The 15,906-nt window shown below is 35.8% G+C and overlaps 1 protein-coding gene across 1 annotated transcript in view; it reads right to left on the minus strand.

Annotated features, from left to right (window-relative positions):
• The window catches only part of LOC132558129 (collagen alpha-2(IV) chain-like), a 66,489-nt gene that overhangs the window by 11,191 nt on the left and 39,392 nt on the right, over positions 1 to 15,906 (minus strand). Inside the window, exons 11-28 of the mRNA XM_060222661.1 lie at positions 15,758 to 15,811; positions 15,353 to 15,415; positions 14,451 to 14,615; positions 13,378 to 13,582; positions 12,736 to 13,035; positions 12,301 to 12,479; positions 11,488 to 11,572; positions 10,476 to 10,591; positions 9,931 to 10,108; positions 9,058 to 9,174; positions 7,196 to 7,303; positions 6,799 to 6,912; positions 5,711 to 5,872; positions 5,189 to 5,359; positions 3,788 to 3,931; positions 3,363 to 3,497; positions 2,701 to 2,876; positions 1,812 to 1,875 (exon numbers count right to left, since the gene is read on the minus strand). Coding sequence (XP_060078644.1) covers positions 1,812 to 1,875; positions 2,701 to 2,876; positions 3,363 to 3,497; positions 3,788 to 3,931; positions 5,189 to 5,359; positions 5,711 to 5,872; positions 6,799 to 6,912; positions 7,196 to 7,303; positions 9,058 to 9,174; positions 9,931 to 10,108; positions 10,476 to 10,591; positions 11,488 to 11,572; positions 12,301 to 12,479; positions 12,736 to 13,035; positions 13,378 to 13,582; positions 14,451 to 14,615; positions 15,353 to 15,415; positions 15,758 to 15,811 — 2,536 coding nt within the window. The remainder of the gene's footprint in view (positions 1 to 1,811; positions 1,876 to 2,700; positions 2,877 to 3,362; positions 3,498 to 3,787; positions 3,932 to 5,188; positions 5,360 to 5,710; positions 5,873 to 6,798; positions 6,913 to 7,195; positions 7,304 to 9,057; positions 9,175 to 9,930; positions 10,109 to 10,475; positions 10,592 to 11,487; positions 11,573 to 12,300; positions 12,480 to 12,735; positions 13,036 to 13,377; positions 13,583 to 14,450; positions 14,616 to 15,352; positions 15,416 to 15,757; positions 15,812 to 15,906) is intronic.

Genomic DNA, 15,906 nt, shown 5'->3' on the forward strand with positions numbered 1-15,906 from the left:
CATCTGACTGAATTATACTGACATTGGACTACATTATACTGACATCTGACTGAATTATACTGACATTGGACTACATTATACTGACATCTGACTGAATTATACTGACATTGGACTACATTATACTGACATCTGACTGAATTATACTGACATTGGACTACATTATACTGACATCTGACTGAATTATACTGACATTGGACTACATTATACTGACATCTGACTGAATTATACTGACATTGGACTACATTATACTGACATTGGACTACATTATACTGACATTGGACTACATTATACTGACATCTGACTGAATTATACTGACATTGGACTACATTTATATCTGACATCTGACTGACTACATTATACTGACATTGGACTACATTATACTGACATCTGACTGAATTATACTGACATTGGACTACATTATACTGACATTGGACTACATTATACTGACATCTGACTGAATTATACTGACATTGGACTACATTATACTGACATCTGACTGAATTATACTGACATTGGACTACATTATACTGACATTGGACTACATTATACTGACATCTGACTGAATTATACTGACATTGGACTACATTATACTGACATTGGACTACATTATACTGACATCTGACTGAATTATACTGACATTGGACTACATTATACTGACATCTGACTGAATTATACTGACATTGGACTACATTATACTGACATTGGACTACATTATACTGACATTGGACTACATTATACTGACATTGGACTACATTATACTGACATCTGACTGAATTATACTGACATTGGACTACATTATACTGACATCTGACTGAATTATACTGACATTGGACTACATTATACTGACATCTGACTGAATTATACTGACATTGGACTACATTATATGACATCTGACTGAATTATACTGACATTGGACTACATTATACTGACATTGGACTACATTATACTGACATCTGACTGAATTATACTGACATTGGACTACATTATACTGACATTGGACTACATTATACTGACATCTGACTGAATTATACTGACATTGGACTACATTATACTGACATTGGACTACATTATACTGACATCTGACTGAATTATACTGACATTGGACTACATTATAATGACATTGGACTACATTATACTGACATTGGACTACATTATACTGACATTGGACTACATTATACTGACATCTGACTGAATTATACTGACATTGGACTACATTATACTGACATTGGACTACATTATACTGACATCTGACTGAATTATACTGACAATGGACTACATTATACTGACATCTGACTGAATTATACTGACATTGGACTACATTATACTGACATCTGAATGAATTATACTGACATTGGAATACATTATACTGACATCTGACTGAATTATACTGACATTGGACTACATTATACTGACATCTGACTGAATTATACTGACATTGGACTACATTATACTGACATCTGACTGAATTATACTGACATTGGACTACATTATACTGACATCTGACTGAATTATACTGACATTGGACTACATTATACTGACATCTGACTGAATTATACTGACAATGGACTACATTATACTGACATCTGACTGAATTATACTGACATTGGACTACATTATACTGACATCTGACTGAATTATACTGACAATGGACTAAATTATATTGATATTGGATTTTTGATTAAATTACTTGGGCATTAGACCTAACTAAAGTGATATTGGTCTAGTTGCTTTTTAATAAGGTACCTGAACAATTACAAGATACATGAGGACTTATTACCAAATAAGGACATGTTGCTACATAAATACTGTACCTTTCATTCCAGGTAAGCCATCCAGACCTGGAAGTCCCTGAAGCCCTGGTATTCCAGAAGATCCCTGTAATATAGGTTATCTGTATAATAAACATCTAATGCAGAGATATCATGTTTATCATTACACGACTGGGTTATTCCACTTTTTTCTGATTGGCCAATCAGCAGTTGATAAAACAGATGAATAACACAAGTTTTTTCCAAATATAGTAACAATGGGCTTCCCTGTATCCTGTGCCATCACAGACATCATAACACCTCTCCAAATTAATATAACAATCCAACAATGCTTGTTTGTATCCCGATAGTGTAACACTTAAATGACAATACTACAGTATTGTCTGAAATTGATCGTCACGTTTTGTTATGTAATTGTTTATTAAATTTGTTGAATTTCAAATATACCAAATTATCCATTAAGTTTAACATTTGTATATTTTCATTGTAATTTTAAACCTTTCCTCTTTCACCCATTGACCACTAATATTTCATTCTGTCCATTGTATCTAATGAAATCTTTTTTTTTTTAAAGTGAAGACGTCGGAGAAATGTCACATAATTAAACACTATGAAACACTTTGAATACAATGATTTATTGACCCTAAAATGTGATATATACCAAGGCTTGAGACCTCAAGATATATCACTTTCTCAGGTTCATATATAATGATATTTACCTAAAACAGGTTGATAATTGCGTAAATATTATCTATGAAAATCATCCAATAATATCCATTTCTTTACAATAATCTTGATTTTCTTACAAAATCAGTTCATTTTATTTGTCAAACAAAAATATGTTTTACAGTGTTTTTCATGTCTATTGTCAGTATAAAATTTGTGTGCAACTCATAAAACATACAGAATAAAAATATCAAACATTGCCAACCTTGTCTCCCTTCATTCCTGGGAAACCTGGCATCCCTTCTTCTCCCTTTTGGCCAGGAGGTCCTTCACGCCCTGGCTCTCCTGGGCGCCCAGCCTCTCCAGGAAGTCCATCCTGTCCTGGCAAACCAACACCTGGGAATCCAGGGTCTCCCTTTGATCCCGGAATTCCGTCTAAACCTTCAATGATAAAAATCATCCTCTATTCAATATTATGTAATACAAAAAGTACAACAGCAAAAGTTATTTTAAAGAGTATTTAGTTCTTGGAGAAATATATATATCAGTTGCAAAGATTTGCTAAAACATGAAAACATTTGTCCATCCATTTTTCAGGATGCAGTACTTACCATAACTTAATATAGTGTATTTCTTCACTATCATCCTTCAATTTGTATCAAAAACACAAAGGATGCCACTCCCCCCTTTGGTGGCCCCATATTCATCCCATCTGATGGGCGACAGTCAGTATGTGCATTATAAAATTCAGTATCATTTGACCACTTAGAATATCAACACAGCATACTAAAGGTTATAATGATTGAAAGTTTACTTTTGACAAGATAAGAAAGTTCCAAATTTCATAAACATGATATCTACATTTGAACATAATCAACAAAGACTATTTGCAGTGTTAACACATCATTATACTGAGAAATTTTTTACCATTTCGACCAGGTTCTCCCACTAAGCCAGCTTCTCCTCCTGGGCCTCTTTCTCCTTTCCTGCCAGGAGCTCCGTCCTCACCAGGGGCACCGTCCAATCCTGGAAATCCTGGAATACCTGGGTCTCCCTTAAATCCTACAACAGGAAATGGCTGATATCAAAATTCTTCATACTTAACAACAAGATACAAAGTAAAACTCTGAGAGTACTTGTTAGTGTTGATGTACACATGAGTGCCGGGTGGAGCAGTGGTAATGTTCCACCTTTAACCTATAACTATAAACCTTAATTCATCTTAAGAATACTATGAAAAGTATATTGCAATTGCTTCAAGATTCTGGATAGTCCAGCTCCTCTACATATTCAGGGACAAACATTTACCTGGATAGCCAGGCTCTTTTACAAAGTAAGGGACAAATTCTTACCTGGACGACCTGGGTCCCCAGCAGCTCCAGGAACACCAGCAGCGCCAGCAAAACCTTTCTCTCCCTTTGATCCAGGTAAACCATTGATTCCATCACGCCCAGGTTCTCCTGGGAAACCCACTGCACCACTGTCACCCTTGGCTCCTGTTGAATGAGAGGGGAGAAACAGGAGTCAGTGTTCTGGTTATGTTGATATTTAATTAACTATTTACACAGAAATCAGAAACCACAATTTGGTGGCATGTTTAGTGTGAAGGTATATCAAAAGTAAAGTGAGATTTTCTATCAATATCTACTCTGCTACCAGGAAAAAAATCTGACAAAAGGTAATGTTTTACACAATTAAACCCACTGAAATTTGACCTCTGATATATTGAAATACTGCTTAATTGGAAAAAGAATGAAATCCTCAGCCCTCTTCTTTGTCTTTATATCTATATGCTGCTTAATGTGAGTGCACTTAATTTGAAATCCCGCTTTATTTAAAAGAAAATTCCATCCCTTGGCAACACAAAGTCATTGTTTTCACACTGCTTCTTTTGAAAGCCACTTTGACCCACAATTGGGGGTTGTCATGCTTTGTAGAGTACAATGTCAATAAAGCAGGTTAAAGGTGGATACAACAGAAATATATCAATCAGTATTAATCAGTGAGTTGTGTTTGCTATTCAAACACCTGTCTAAGTCAGTCTACATTAAAATAAAAAATAGGACAGCAGTTGTAATAGCTTGCTCCAGTAAAATACGTTAACAACTTACGATCAACGAAAAATTAAACTGATTCAATCTGTTGATCAAACAGATAAGCTAAAAGTGATATTGCAAGAGATTTTGGAATTAATCCAAGTACACTGCTGGGCTGCAATATTGAACACAATAAACTGTTCATCTACATGTATGTATATTGTGTTTTGTTTGCTGCATGTACAAGCATTTTACTAGTACCGTACACTATCATACACGTCGATAACATGTTCCTAGAATGGGGAACAAATTCTAACATGCTTGTCCTTGGTTATACTGAAACCCAGATACTTTGAAGTATTTTGTCATTCCCCAAGGATTTCAATATAACTAGGTTTTGACTGTACTTAGAACTTATACATTTGCTTTTTGTTATATGTCCCATTCCTGCTCTCCACCTGCAGGTGACAGGTGTTGTATGACCATTACCTTCGTCAGCGACAGGTGCCATGAAACCATATGACTATCATCTGTTTCCTGTACAGTTTAAATTAGGTCAATCTGTATATAATGCTATCAGGTCACTGTTCTTCTGACAAATTTTGTGACTACATCATCTAATTTATCCCTTCTTGTCTTATTAATCATGAAGAATTATAACACAACCTCCTGACCATTTGATTAATATTTAGCTCCCTTTTTAGTTTGCTATCTTACCTGGAAGCCCTGGAAGTCCATCATTTCCAGCTGGTCCTGGGGGTCCCTGGGGGCCATCAAGCCCTGGCAGACCAGCCTGACCTGGAACACCATCTTCTCCAGACTGACCTTTCTGTCCTGGAAGTCCGTTTACACCTGGTAGTCCTGATGATCCCTTCTGTCCTGGGTCACCTGTCCAGTGGTAGGTAAGACTTTATTACACATTGTCACCAGAATTTAACTGCATGTTATAATTTCAACTGTGAAATGATTGTACATACAAATCCATTCCAGACATAAGTATGTCTCCATCACAATGTTATTCCTTCATCAAAGACAAAATGACATTTTTCTATGAAGAAAAAGATAGTTATCACTTTCCTACAGGAAACTGCTATGATTTCCAACCTTATTAATCATGTCCACACCTGAGGTATGAATTAAGAAAAAACATCATAACCACAGATTTGTGATGTAAATAACAACTAAGAAAATATCTATAGAACTATTGCAAGGAAAACAATAACCAGTGCAGACACTTACCTGGAAGTCCTGGTAATCCCTCAGGTCCAACCTGTCCTCTCTCTCCAGGAACTCCATCCTGTCCCCTGTCGCCCTTCATTCCTGGTAATCCCTCCATTCCTGGCAATCCTGGAGAGCCAGAGTCACCTTTCATTCCAGGCAATCCTGCCAATCCTTGTAGACCTGGAGTACAAAGGTCAAATTGGTCAAGGTCACATACATTCAATAGTAGATTTAGTGTCCTACTACAAAAGGTTAAAATGTCAAGGTCATATACAGTCAACAGGAGGTTTAGTGTCCTAATACACAAGGTTAAAAAGGTCAGGGTCATATAAAACCAATAGTAGGTTTAGTGTCCTAATACACAAGGTTAAAAAGGTCAGGGTCATATAAAACCAATAGTAGGTTTAGAGTCATAAAACACAAGGTTAAAAAGGTCAGGGTCATATAAAACCAATAGTAGGTTTAGTGTCCTAATACACAAGGTTAAAAAGGTCAGGGTCACATAAAACCAATAGTAGGTTTAGAGTCATAAAACACAAGGTTAAAAAGGTCAGGGTCATATAAAACCAATTGTTATTTTAGTTTACAAAACAAGGTGAACACAGTAATTCTCCATGGTTCCTATGTTATAAGGTAGAGAGAGATTGCCTGAGTAACATTACACTTCTTGAGTACAACTCAAAATCAAACTTCTAATTTAATCTGAAGGAACGTATTTTTCTGTTCTTTCTAATAAGCTGTCACTTTTCACATGCCCTAACATAACTATGGTATTCCCAAATCATTAATTGTAATCTCTTATGTCTTTATTCCTATAACATCATTGTTATTACAGTCTTAACGGCCCGTCACCACATAAAATGTCATTAGTGCCATTAACCGGTAAAACGCACAGCGATCCAACAGGAATTAACATCAAACAAACTGAAAGGTAAAAGACAAATGCTAAAAATCTTGGTATATTAACACAAAAGATTAAAATGGTACATCACAGTCTATCATATAGATGAACATCTTTCAGGTAATGTAGAATTTTACAAGACAATACCACATTACCTATGTAAGGTATAGACAGTTTAATAACATATCAGATAGAAGTACAATACCTGGTGCTCCTGGAGATCCAGCTTGACCTCTTTCTCCAGGTATACCATTACGTCCAGGCTCTCCCTTGCGTCCCTCCAAAGCGTTGCCAGGGATACCAGATTGACCCCGCTCACCTGGAGAAATCATGTTTAATCAAATAAAAGAAACTCCTTTCTATGACAGGTATTAATTCATGACAATTTCTCATTTAACATGTCATTGTCACTTGAGTTTAATTGATTAATTTGTACATGTAAAAGGGTACACCATATTTATTTTCATATTTCTAATGTAGACTTGGTCCTTTGGCTGTAGCGGTCTTTCAAGACTAGGACTTTTAAGAACACTTGACACAACCAAGCTTTTAAATGCTGTGATAAAGAATTTTAGGAATGATAGAAATTTTAAATAACCCACCCTTAATGCCATTCAGACCAGGAAGTCCACGTTCTCCTTTCGTTCCATCAAATCCAGGCAGTCCATTTGGCCCCGGGAGACCAGCTGCACCACGCTCACCAGGTAAGCCTACAAATGATATATTTTTGGAATTATTTATTTATTTTTCACTAGCACATTATTTCTGCTATTTTCTCAAAAGCGATAATTAAACTGTTAAATTATGATTGAGAAAGAATAATGTTACATGTTTTCATATCTTTTTAAATAGTGAAAAATATGATATGACTAAAAAAAGTATTCTGGTCTTCACATATTTCAATACAGTGAAATTTATTTATGGGAAAAATAAACCCGTTAAGTGGTATTCTATGTGATGATTAATCATTTCAGCAATGTTTATCTTTATATCAACAGGTAATTACACAACTTAATGTTTCTCAAAAGTTGAGAATATATATCTAGGATATATATGTGCTCACAATATATTGTCAGGTCAAAACATATATATACTGCCCTTTACTGACAAACAATATATATACTGCCCTTCACGTCAAACAATATATATACTGCCCTTCACGTCAAACAATATATATACTGCCCTTCAGGTCAAACAATATATATACTGCCCTTCAGGTCAAACAATATATATACTGCCCTTCAGGTCAAACAATATATATACTGCCCTTCAGGTCAAACAATATATATACTGCCCTTCAGGTCAAACAATATATATACTGCCCTTCAGGTCAAACAATATATATACTGCCCTTCAGGTCAAACAATATATATACTGCCCTTCAGGTCAAACAATATATATACTGCCCTTCAGGTCAAACAATATATATACTGCCCTTCAGGTCAAACAATATATATACTGCCCTTCAGGTCAAACAATATATATACTGCCCTTCAGTCAAACAATATATATAAACAATATATATACTGCCCTTCAGGTCAAACAATATATATACTGCCCTTCAGGTCAAACAATATATATACTGCCCTTCAGGTCAAACAATATATATACTGCCCTTCAGGTCAAACAATATATATACTGCCCTTCAGGTCAAACAATATATATACTGCCCTTCAGGTCAAACAATATATATACTGCCCTTCAGGTCAAACAATATATATACTGCCCTTCAGGTCAAACAATATATATATGCCCTTCAGGTCAAACAATATATATACTGCCCTTCAGGTCAAACAATATATATACTGCCCTTCAGGTCAAATAATATATATACTGCCCTTCAGGTCAAACAATATATATATATACTGCCCTTCAGGTCAAACAATATATATACTGCCCTTCAGGTCAAACAATATATATACTGCCCTTCAGGTCAAACAATATATATACTGCCCTTCAGGTCAAACAATATATATACTGCCCTTCAGGTCAAACAATATATATACTGCCCTTCAGGTCAAACAATATATATACTGCCCTTCAGGTCAAACAATATATATACTGCCCTTCAGGTCAAACAATATATATACTGCCCTTCAGGTCAAACAATATATATACTGCCCTTCACGTCAAACAATATATATACTATATATACTAATATGTTTGGTCATAAACAGTAGATTTTTCCTGAAGCAAATATTTCATTATATCGTGTATTAGTCATAAAAATAGTTTTACCCACGACAATGAATAATTTTTTAATATTGAAGATGACAGAGGAAAATGTCGAGATAGCAGGAAAGGAAATCATTTAGCGCCTGTAAGATGCCTTCTGTTGTTATATGACATCTTTCATTAAAAGCAGAATTCATTGAATTCAAATGAAAACACTGTACACGCTTACCATATTAATCACAATATACCTATCATGAGCAGCATTTACGATAGACAAAAGTACACAAACCTCGCTCTCCTTTCATTCCTGGCAGTCCATCCTGTCCTGGCAGGCCAGGAACTCCAGGCAGACCCTGCTCTCCCTTCACACCCTTCAAGGTTTCAGGATTAATGGCAATTGATTCACCTGAGATGGTAAAACGAAATTACGGACATGGGAATGCATATATTTATGGTCATACAAAGACACTCATATACTCCATTTATGAGAAGACTGACAAAATTTCACAAGCAACGCATATTAGAGAACAATATGGCTGTTCATGACATCATCATAATTTCGATCACTTTGAGATTGTAAATGTAGTTATATCAAATTACATAGATAGGTACCATGATGTTGTCTAACTTCAATGATAAGGTACCATGATGTTGTCTAACTTCCATGATAAGGTACCATAATGTTGTCTAACTTCAATGATAAGGTACCATAATGTTGTCTAACTTCAATAAGGAACCATGATGTTGTCTAACTTCAATGATAAGGTACCATGATGTTGTCTAACTTCCATGATAAGGTACCATGATGTTGTCTAACTTCAATGATAAGGTACCATGATGTTGTCTAACTTCAATGATAAGGTACCATGATGTTGTCTAATTTCAATAAGGTACCATGATGTTGTCTAACTTCAATGATAAGGTGGATGAAATTGTATCCTCAGTTTTAATGTGCTACATTTCTCACAAAGTATAACCTGACAGACCCTCCACAGTGCCATAGACCAAGAATATAAATTGGATAATAATACATATCCTGCACAAGATCAGATGTGATGTAGTTGAAATGTACAGAACTTTCCTATGTACAAGCTTGTTCACATATACCATGAATTAAATTCACTGGAACTTCTATTGAAGCTAATCGAGAAATCTATCTCACCTGGCACACCCTTCTGTCCAGTCTGTCCACGGAGACCAGGAAGACCATTGTCACCAGGGAATCCACGAGCACCCTTTTGTCCTGCTAACCCAAAACCTGACTCTCCCTTGCTTCCCATATCGCCTTTCAAACCTGGAAGTCCGGACTGTCCAGGTTGTCCTGGGAAGCCAGCATCACCCTAAAATACATAACAAAGGTAAATAACTCTTCCCAGAGTGACTCCCCTGTTAGCATACACAAATATCAGGATCCTGTACCTAGATTTCTAGTTTGAGGCTAGAAGAACTTTGGGCCAGGTGAGCTAATAATTAACATTTTGACTGAGGTAAGACTTTGTGACTATTTCTTTAACATTCTAACTGATGGAAGATATAGTGATACAATCTTTAATAATTTGAGTGATGTAAAATTTTGTGATAAATTCTTTAATATTTTGACTGATATCAGTTTCCGTGATAAATCCTTTACTAATTTGACTGATGTAAGTGACAATATATAATTGACCCACATGGAGCTATACACTGGTATGTAAGATTAAGTTATACCTTGTCTCCTTTCAGACCAGGCAGTCCAGAGATTCCAGCAGGCCCAGTAGGACCAGGAAGACCAGGTAAACCTTTGAGTCCTTCCCTTCCTGATGGACCTTGATCTCCTTTCTCACCTGAAATTGTTGATCAACTATTAAAACATTCTCAAAGAGACACAATCAGTTTGTTAAATGTGAAAAATTACAAATATTAGGATATACAAGTCAAAGCAATTCAAGGCAATTCATTTCATGGAAAAATCAAACATTCTAAGAGATTATCATTGTTTGTCAGGATTATCTGGTACTCAAAACTGACAAAAACAGGATTTTTCAATTTATTTATAAACAAAAATAATAAATAAAATAATCATTGTTTATATTAATGCAAACTAATGCAAATATTTATCACGCAAAACCTTGAAGAAGTGTTAGAAAACAGGATAACAACTAGACAGACAGAAAAACCAATGATCGGCTAAGACAGTGGCCTGTTTGGGAAGTGTTAGAAAACATGATAACAACTAGACAGACAGAAAACTAATGATCGGCTAAGACAGTGGCCTGTTTGGGAAGTGTTAGAAAACAGGATAACAACTAGACAGACAGAAAACTAATGATCGGCTAAGACAGTGGCCTGTTTGGGAAGTGTTAGAAAACATGATAACAACTAGACAGACAGAAAACTAATGATCGGCTAAGACAGTGGCCTGTTTGGGAAGTGTTAGAAAACATGATAACAACTAGACAGACAGAAAACTAATGATCGACTAAGACAGTGGCCTGTTTGGGAAGTGTTAGAAAACATGATAACAACTAGACAGACAGAAAACTAATGATCGACTAAGACAGTGGCCTGTTTGGGAAGTGTTAGAAAACATGATAACAACTAGACAGACAGAAAACTAATGATCGACTAAGACAGTGGCCTGTTTGGGACATTGAAAATATGTCAATTAACAGGTTTCATTTTCTTTTCATTTGTGTCAAATAAATCATGACAAAGCAGAATCCATCACTATCAAACTTACATTTGATCAGTGTATTTGGGTCAATGACAGCTTGTTCTCCTTTCTGTCCCTTCATTCCGCTGAATCCAGGAAGACCTCTTTCTCCCTAAAAACAAATATTAACAATTTTATTAAAAACACAACACAAAATTTCAAAACTTATTAAAACTTCAGTTCCCTTCTTCACCATCAGAGCCAACAAACACATATTTCACAGCCATTATTGTAGCCAGAGGAGTTCAGTAAAACTCCTTTTTCAACAGTCTTAAATGTCTGGATTTTTTCACTGTGCCAAAGAATATCTTAAAGCTAATTTATGATCAATCCTACAAAGGAGAAGTACATCAAACATTATCTCCCTTGTCCCTCATCAATACTGCCTCTCTGTCCCCTTCCAAATTATCCCATTTTTTGTTCAAAGTCATTTCACACCATTCAACTTTTGATATCCCTCTGATTTGGATTTCCAGGATTACATTATTTTACTATAGGGTTCAGACACAAATCCACCAAGGAAGGTGGGGGTGGGTGTCATACCATTTATAAACATAATGAATTTTTTTGGACATACAAAATTCCCAAATACCTTCATAAGGACTTATCATATAAGAATGTATTCCCTATTTTTCCCACTGAATTTAATGGGAACTTCATCTTGATCGGGGCGTCCCTTTTATATATCTCTGACAATACACGATTATAAGATACTGATCAACCTCCTAATTAAAGGTTGACACAGGTAAAAAGCAGCTTACAATAGATAATGTTCACCAATAACAGCACACAATTGGTTATTAAAGACCAAAAATAACTGAGTTTCTCACCCATACTTACAACATCACCAACGCGTCCTGGGATTCCAGGGGCTCCATCTTCACCAGGAACACCACGTTCTCCCGACTCTCCTCTAATACCACGGCGACCAGGAGTTCCACTGATCCCATTAAGACCACTTGATCCCTTTTCACCCTTCATACCAGGCATGCACTGACTGCAGGAGCCACCTCTGTCACCTGTAAACAACAAAAGTTAAAGGTCACTGACTGCAGGAACCAACTCTAGCACTAGCAAACATTATGAAAGGATGTAATGTTTGCAGATATCAACTACAACAAACAAAAATAGAAATAAACCATGGTGTTTTTTCAGAAATACTTTTAAAGAAAATATTTCTCAGTGGTACAAAACATACATATCTAAACCACTCATCAAGGCACCTGTTTGATTAGTTAATTGGATCTGTATTTCCAATTACACATTTAAACATACCTTTCATTCCAGGTAAACCTGGCAATCCATTACGTCCATTAAGACCTGGAAATCCCTTCATTCCGGTGTTTCCCTTTAATCCTGGCAATCCTGGACGTCCCATTGTGGAGTTTCCAGGAAGACCTGGTGGTCCCTCAAAACCTTGGGCTCCCTTTAACCCTGGTATGCCATCACGTCCGGGGGGTCCCATTGGTCCATCCAAACCTGGAATGCTCTGGCCTGGCTCTCCCTTCCTTCCGACTTCTCCTGTCTCACCTGGTACACCTGGTTGTCCAGGGACACCATCAATACCTGGTAAGCCTGTAAAACATTATAAAAAGTCAACATGGTTTATAAGTGTATGATGGTGTATCAGAACATGAAAACTCCTGAATAGGTCTCTGTAGACAAAACCTGTTTTAGATGTCCTGTCAGACAAAAAAGGCCAGTAGACAGAGAAATATTCACTTCCATATTATCACTAAATGTGAGATAAAAATTGGTGGTGATCACAGCCCTTTCTTTACAAAATGCATTGGCACTGGGTCCCAATGGACTGGAAGAGAAAACCTTGTCTCCTCATGCCTGGTACTTGCTTTGTATTAGTGTAATATGACTTTCTATGATTCTACTGAACCAATGTACAAGAATTATACCACTAACCAACATTTCCCTTCTCTCCTCTTTCTCCTTTTCTGCCATCAGCACCCTGGGGTCCTGGAGGTCCCGGAATACCAGGTCCGCCAGCTGGACCCATGGGGCCTGAAGGACCAGGAAGTCCAGAGCGACCATCATCACCACGGAAACCACGGGGTCCTGGTGGGCCTCTGTCTCCTTTGGGTCCCTCTGGACCATCTCCGCCAATTCCCTATATAATGAGAAATGTCTTACTAATTTAAAAAAATAGCATATAATTTTGTGATGGGATTTTCCTGTAACTGTATATAATCTTGTGACAGGATTTTCCTGTAACTGTATATAATTTTGTGACAGGATTTTCCTGTAATTGTAGTATAATTTTGTGACAGGATTTTCCTGTAAATGTGACAGGATTTTCCTGTAACTGTATATAATTTTGTGACAGGATTTTCCTGTAATTGTAGTATAAGTTTGTGACAGGATTTTCCTGTAACTGTATATAATTTTGTGACAGGATTTTCCTGTAATTGTAGTATAATTTTGTGACAGGATTTTCCTGTAACTGTATATAATTTTGTGACAGGATTTTCCTGTAATTGTAGTATAATTTTGTGACAGGATTTTCCTGTAAATGTATATAATTTTGTGACAGGATTTTCCTGTAACTGTATATAATTTTGTGACAGGATTTTCCTGTAATTGTAGTATAATTTTGTGACAGGATTTTCCTGTAATTGTATATAATTTTGTGACAGGATTTTCCTGTAAATGTATATAATTTTGTGACAGGATTAATTTGAAATAAATGAATCAATAAATAATAACGTACAACAGACATATACAGAAACCTAAATTAATAAAATGACAAAATTCAGAAACATTTGTGAGTTAAATATATAATCTGACTTTTTGATCTGTTCGAACTACTCTGCTCTGGATGTCACTGACCACATCTTTACTTTCTTGTGTCAGCAGAGACAAAATTATAACTGATACAAGAAAATTCCTGATATGACTGCTGTGTAAAAATACCTGTCTAGGTAATAAGCTTGTACCTATCAGTACCTTTATATACAGGTCAGAAAGTTCATACTTACACCAGCGGGGCCAGGCGGTCCGACTGGACCCCTCTCACCCTTGATACCATCCAGACCAGACTCTCCCTTATCTCCACTAAGACCATTCAGACCAGGTAGACCATCCATACCACGATCACCCTTTAGTCCAGGCAGACCGGGTAGTCCCGGCAGTCCTTGTTTTCCCTAAAGTAGTCAACACCAATGTTAAATATAGGCAAAGTGAAAGACATATCTCTAAATAACATTAAACTGTACAGCAACACACTCGTCAATATTAATTTTCACATCTTGATAAGCAGATATTTTAAATTTCATGAAAATAATGTGTTTCAAGTGTTATTTACTGCAATTTCTGACTTAGTTGAGGACAACAATGACAGGATTTGGTAACTTTATTCTTAAAATTCAGACACATTATGCACTTACTATAACTAAGCTTACCATCTTCGGCATAAAACACATCACTGAATTTAGATAAATGTTACACTTGTGGTGGGCTTCTCAAATTAAGCAGACCCTGCATGTTTTTTTTTGTTTTTTTTTTAAATAGGCTTACTTCATGAATATTTATGGTAAAAAAGTATTTGAAATTACAGATACAATACACAATCTTTTCAATTATATGGGGAATGCATTTTTGAGGTTTTTTGAAAAATTGATGAGAGCTATAGAAATATCTCTGCATCTTATAATAGATCAGACAAAATCTGGATAAAAACGCAAAGTTGAAAAGAAAATATAGTAAATCTAAAGCAATTCTGGTCCCAGTATAATCATAAAACAATTATGCTAATATAAAAGTTAAAAAATATTAAATTAGAATTTTCAGAAAAGCAATAGAATGTTAAAAAAATTAGGTGATATATTAATAAACCAGAATTCTAACACAAAACTGAACCTGCTTTTTGGGAGATACCTACCCTTGGTCCAGCAATACCAGGTATACCTTTCTCTCCCTTCATACCAATCATACCCTTCATACCCTATCAAAAGAATAGCATGGATATTGTTAATAGAAACAGTGTCAATTTGTGTGTCCTGTATAAACAATCGCTCATCAGGGTCTGGATATAGCACTACAGTACAACTTCAAAAACTGATCCTTCCTACACCTTTTGATACCAATAGGTCAGAGCTGACATCGCTGAGCAGTGATTTTTTTCTCAAGAAAAGTCATACAAGTTTGATATTAATTTTTTTCACTTGATTGAATCAATGGACAATTTTTTACAGATCTTTACTAGACTATAATTTCAAGTTATAAGACAATTAAGTGAAATTAACTAATTTTCGATTCAAATAGATAAATTTTGCAAGTAACTCACATCACGGCCAGGGGCTCCTTTGTATCCTTTAGGCCCTTCACGTCCTGGTTCTCCCTAAACAAATTGTTCACAACTATTAAATTTCTGATGATTCTTAAAGACACAAAGTACCATTAATTTAGAAAAGAACGTATAAACATGTTACAGTA

The sequence above is a fragment of the Ylistrum balloti genome, unplaced genomic scaffold, assembly GCF_031769215.1.
Source record: "Ylistrum balloti isolate Yb309-2 unplaced genomic scaffold, AGI_CSIRO_Ybal_v1 Utg370758, whole genome shotgun sequence".
NCBI classification, from domain to species: Eukaryota; Metazoa; Mollusca; class Bivalvia; order Pectinida; family Pectinidae; genus Ylistrum; species Ylistrum balloti.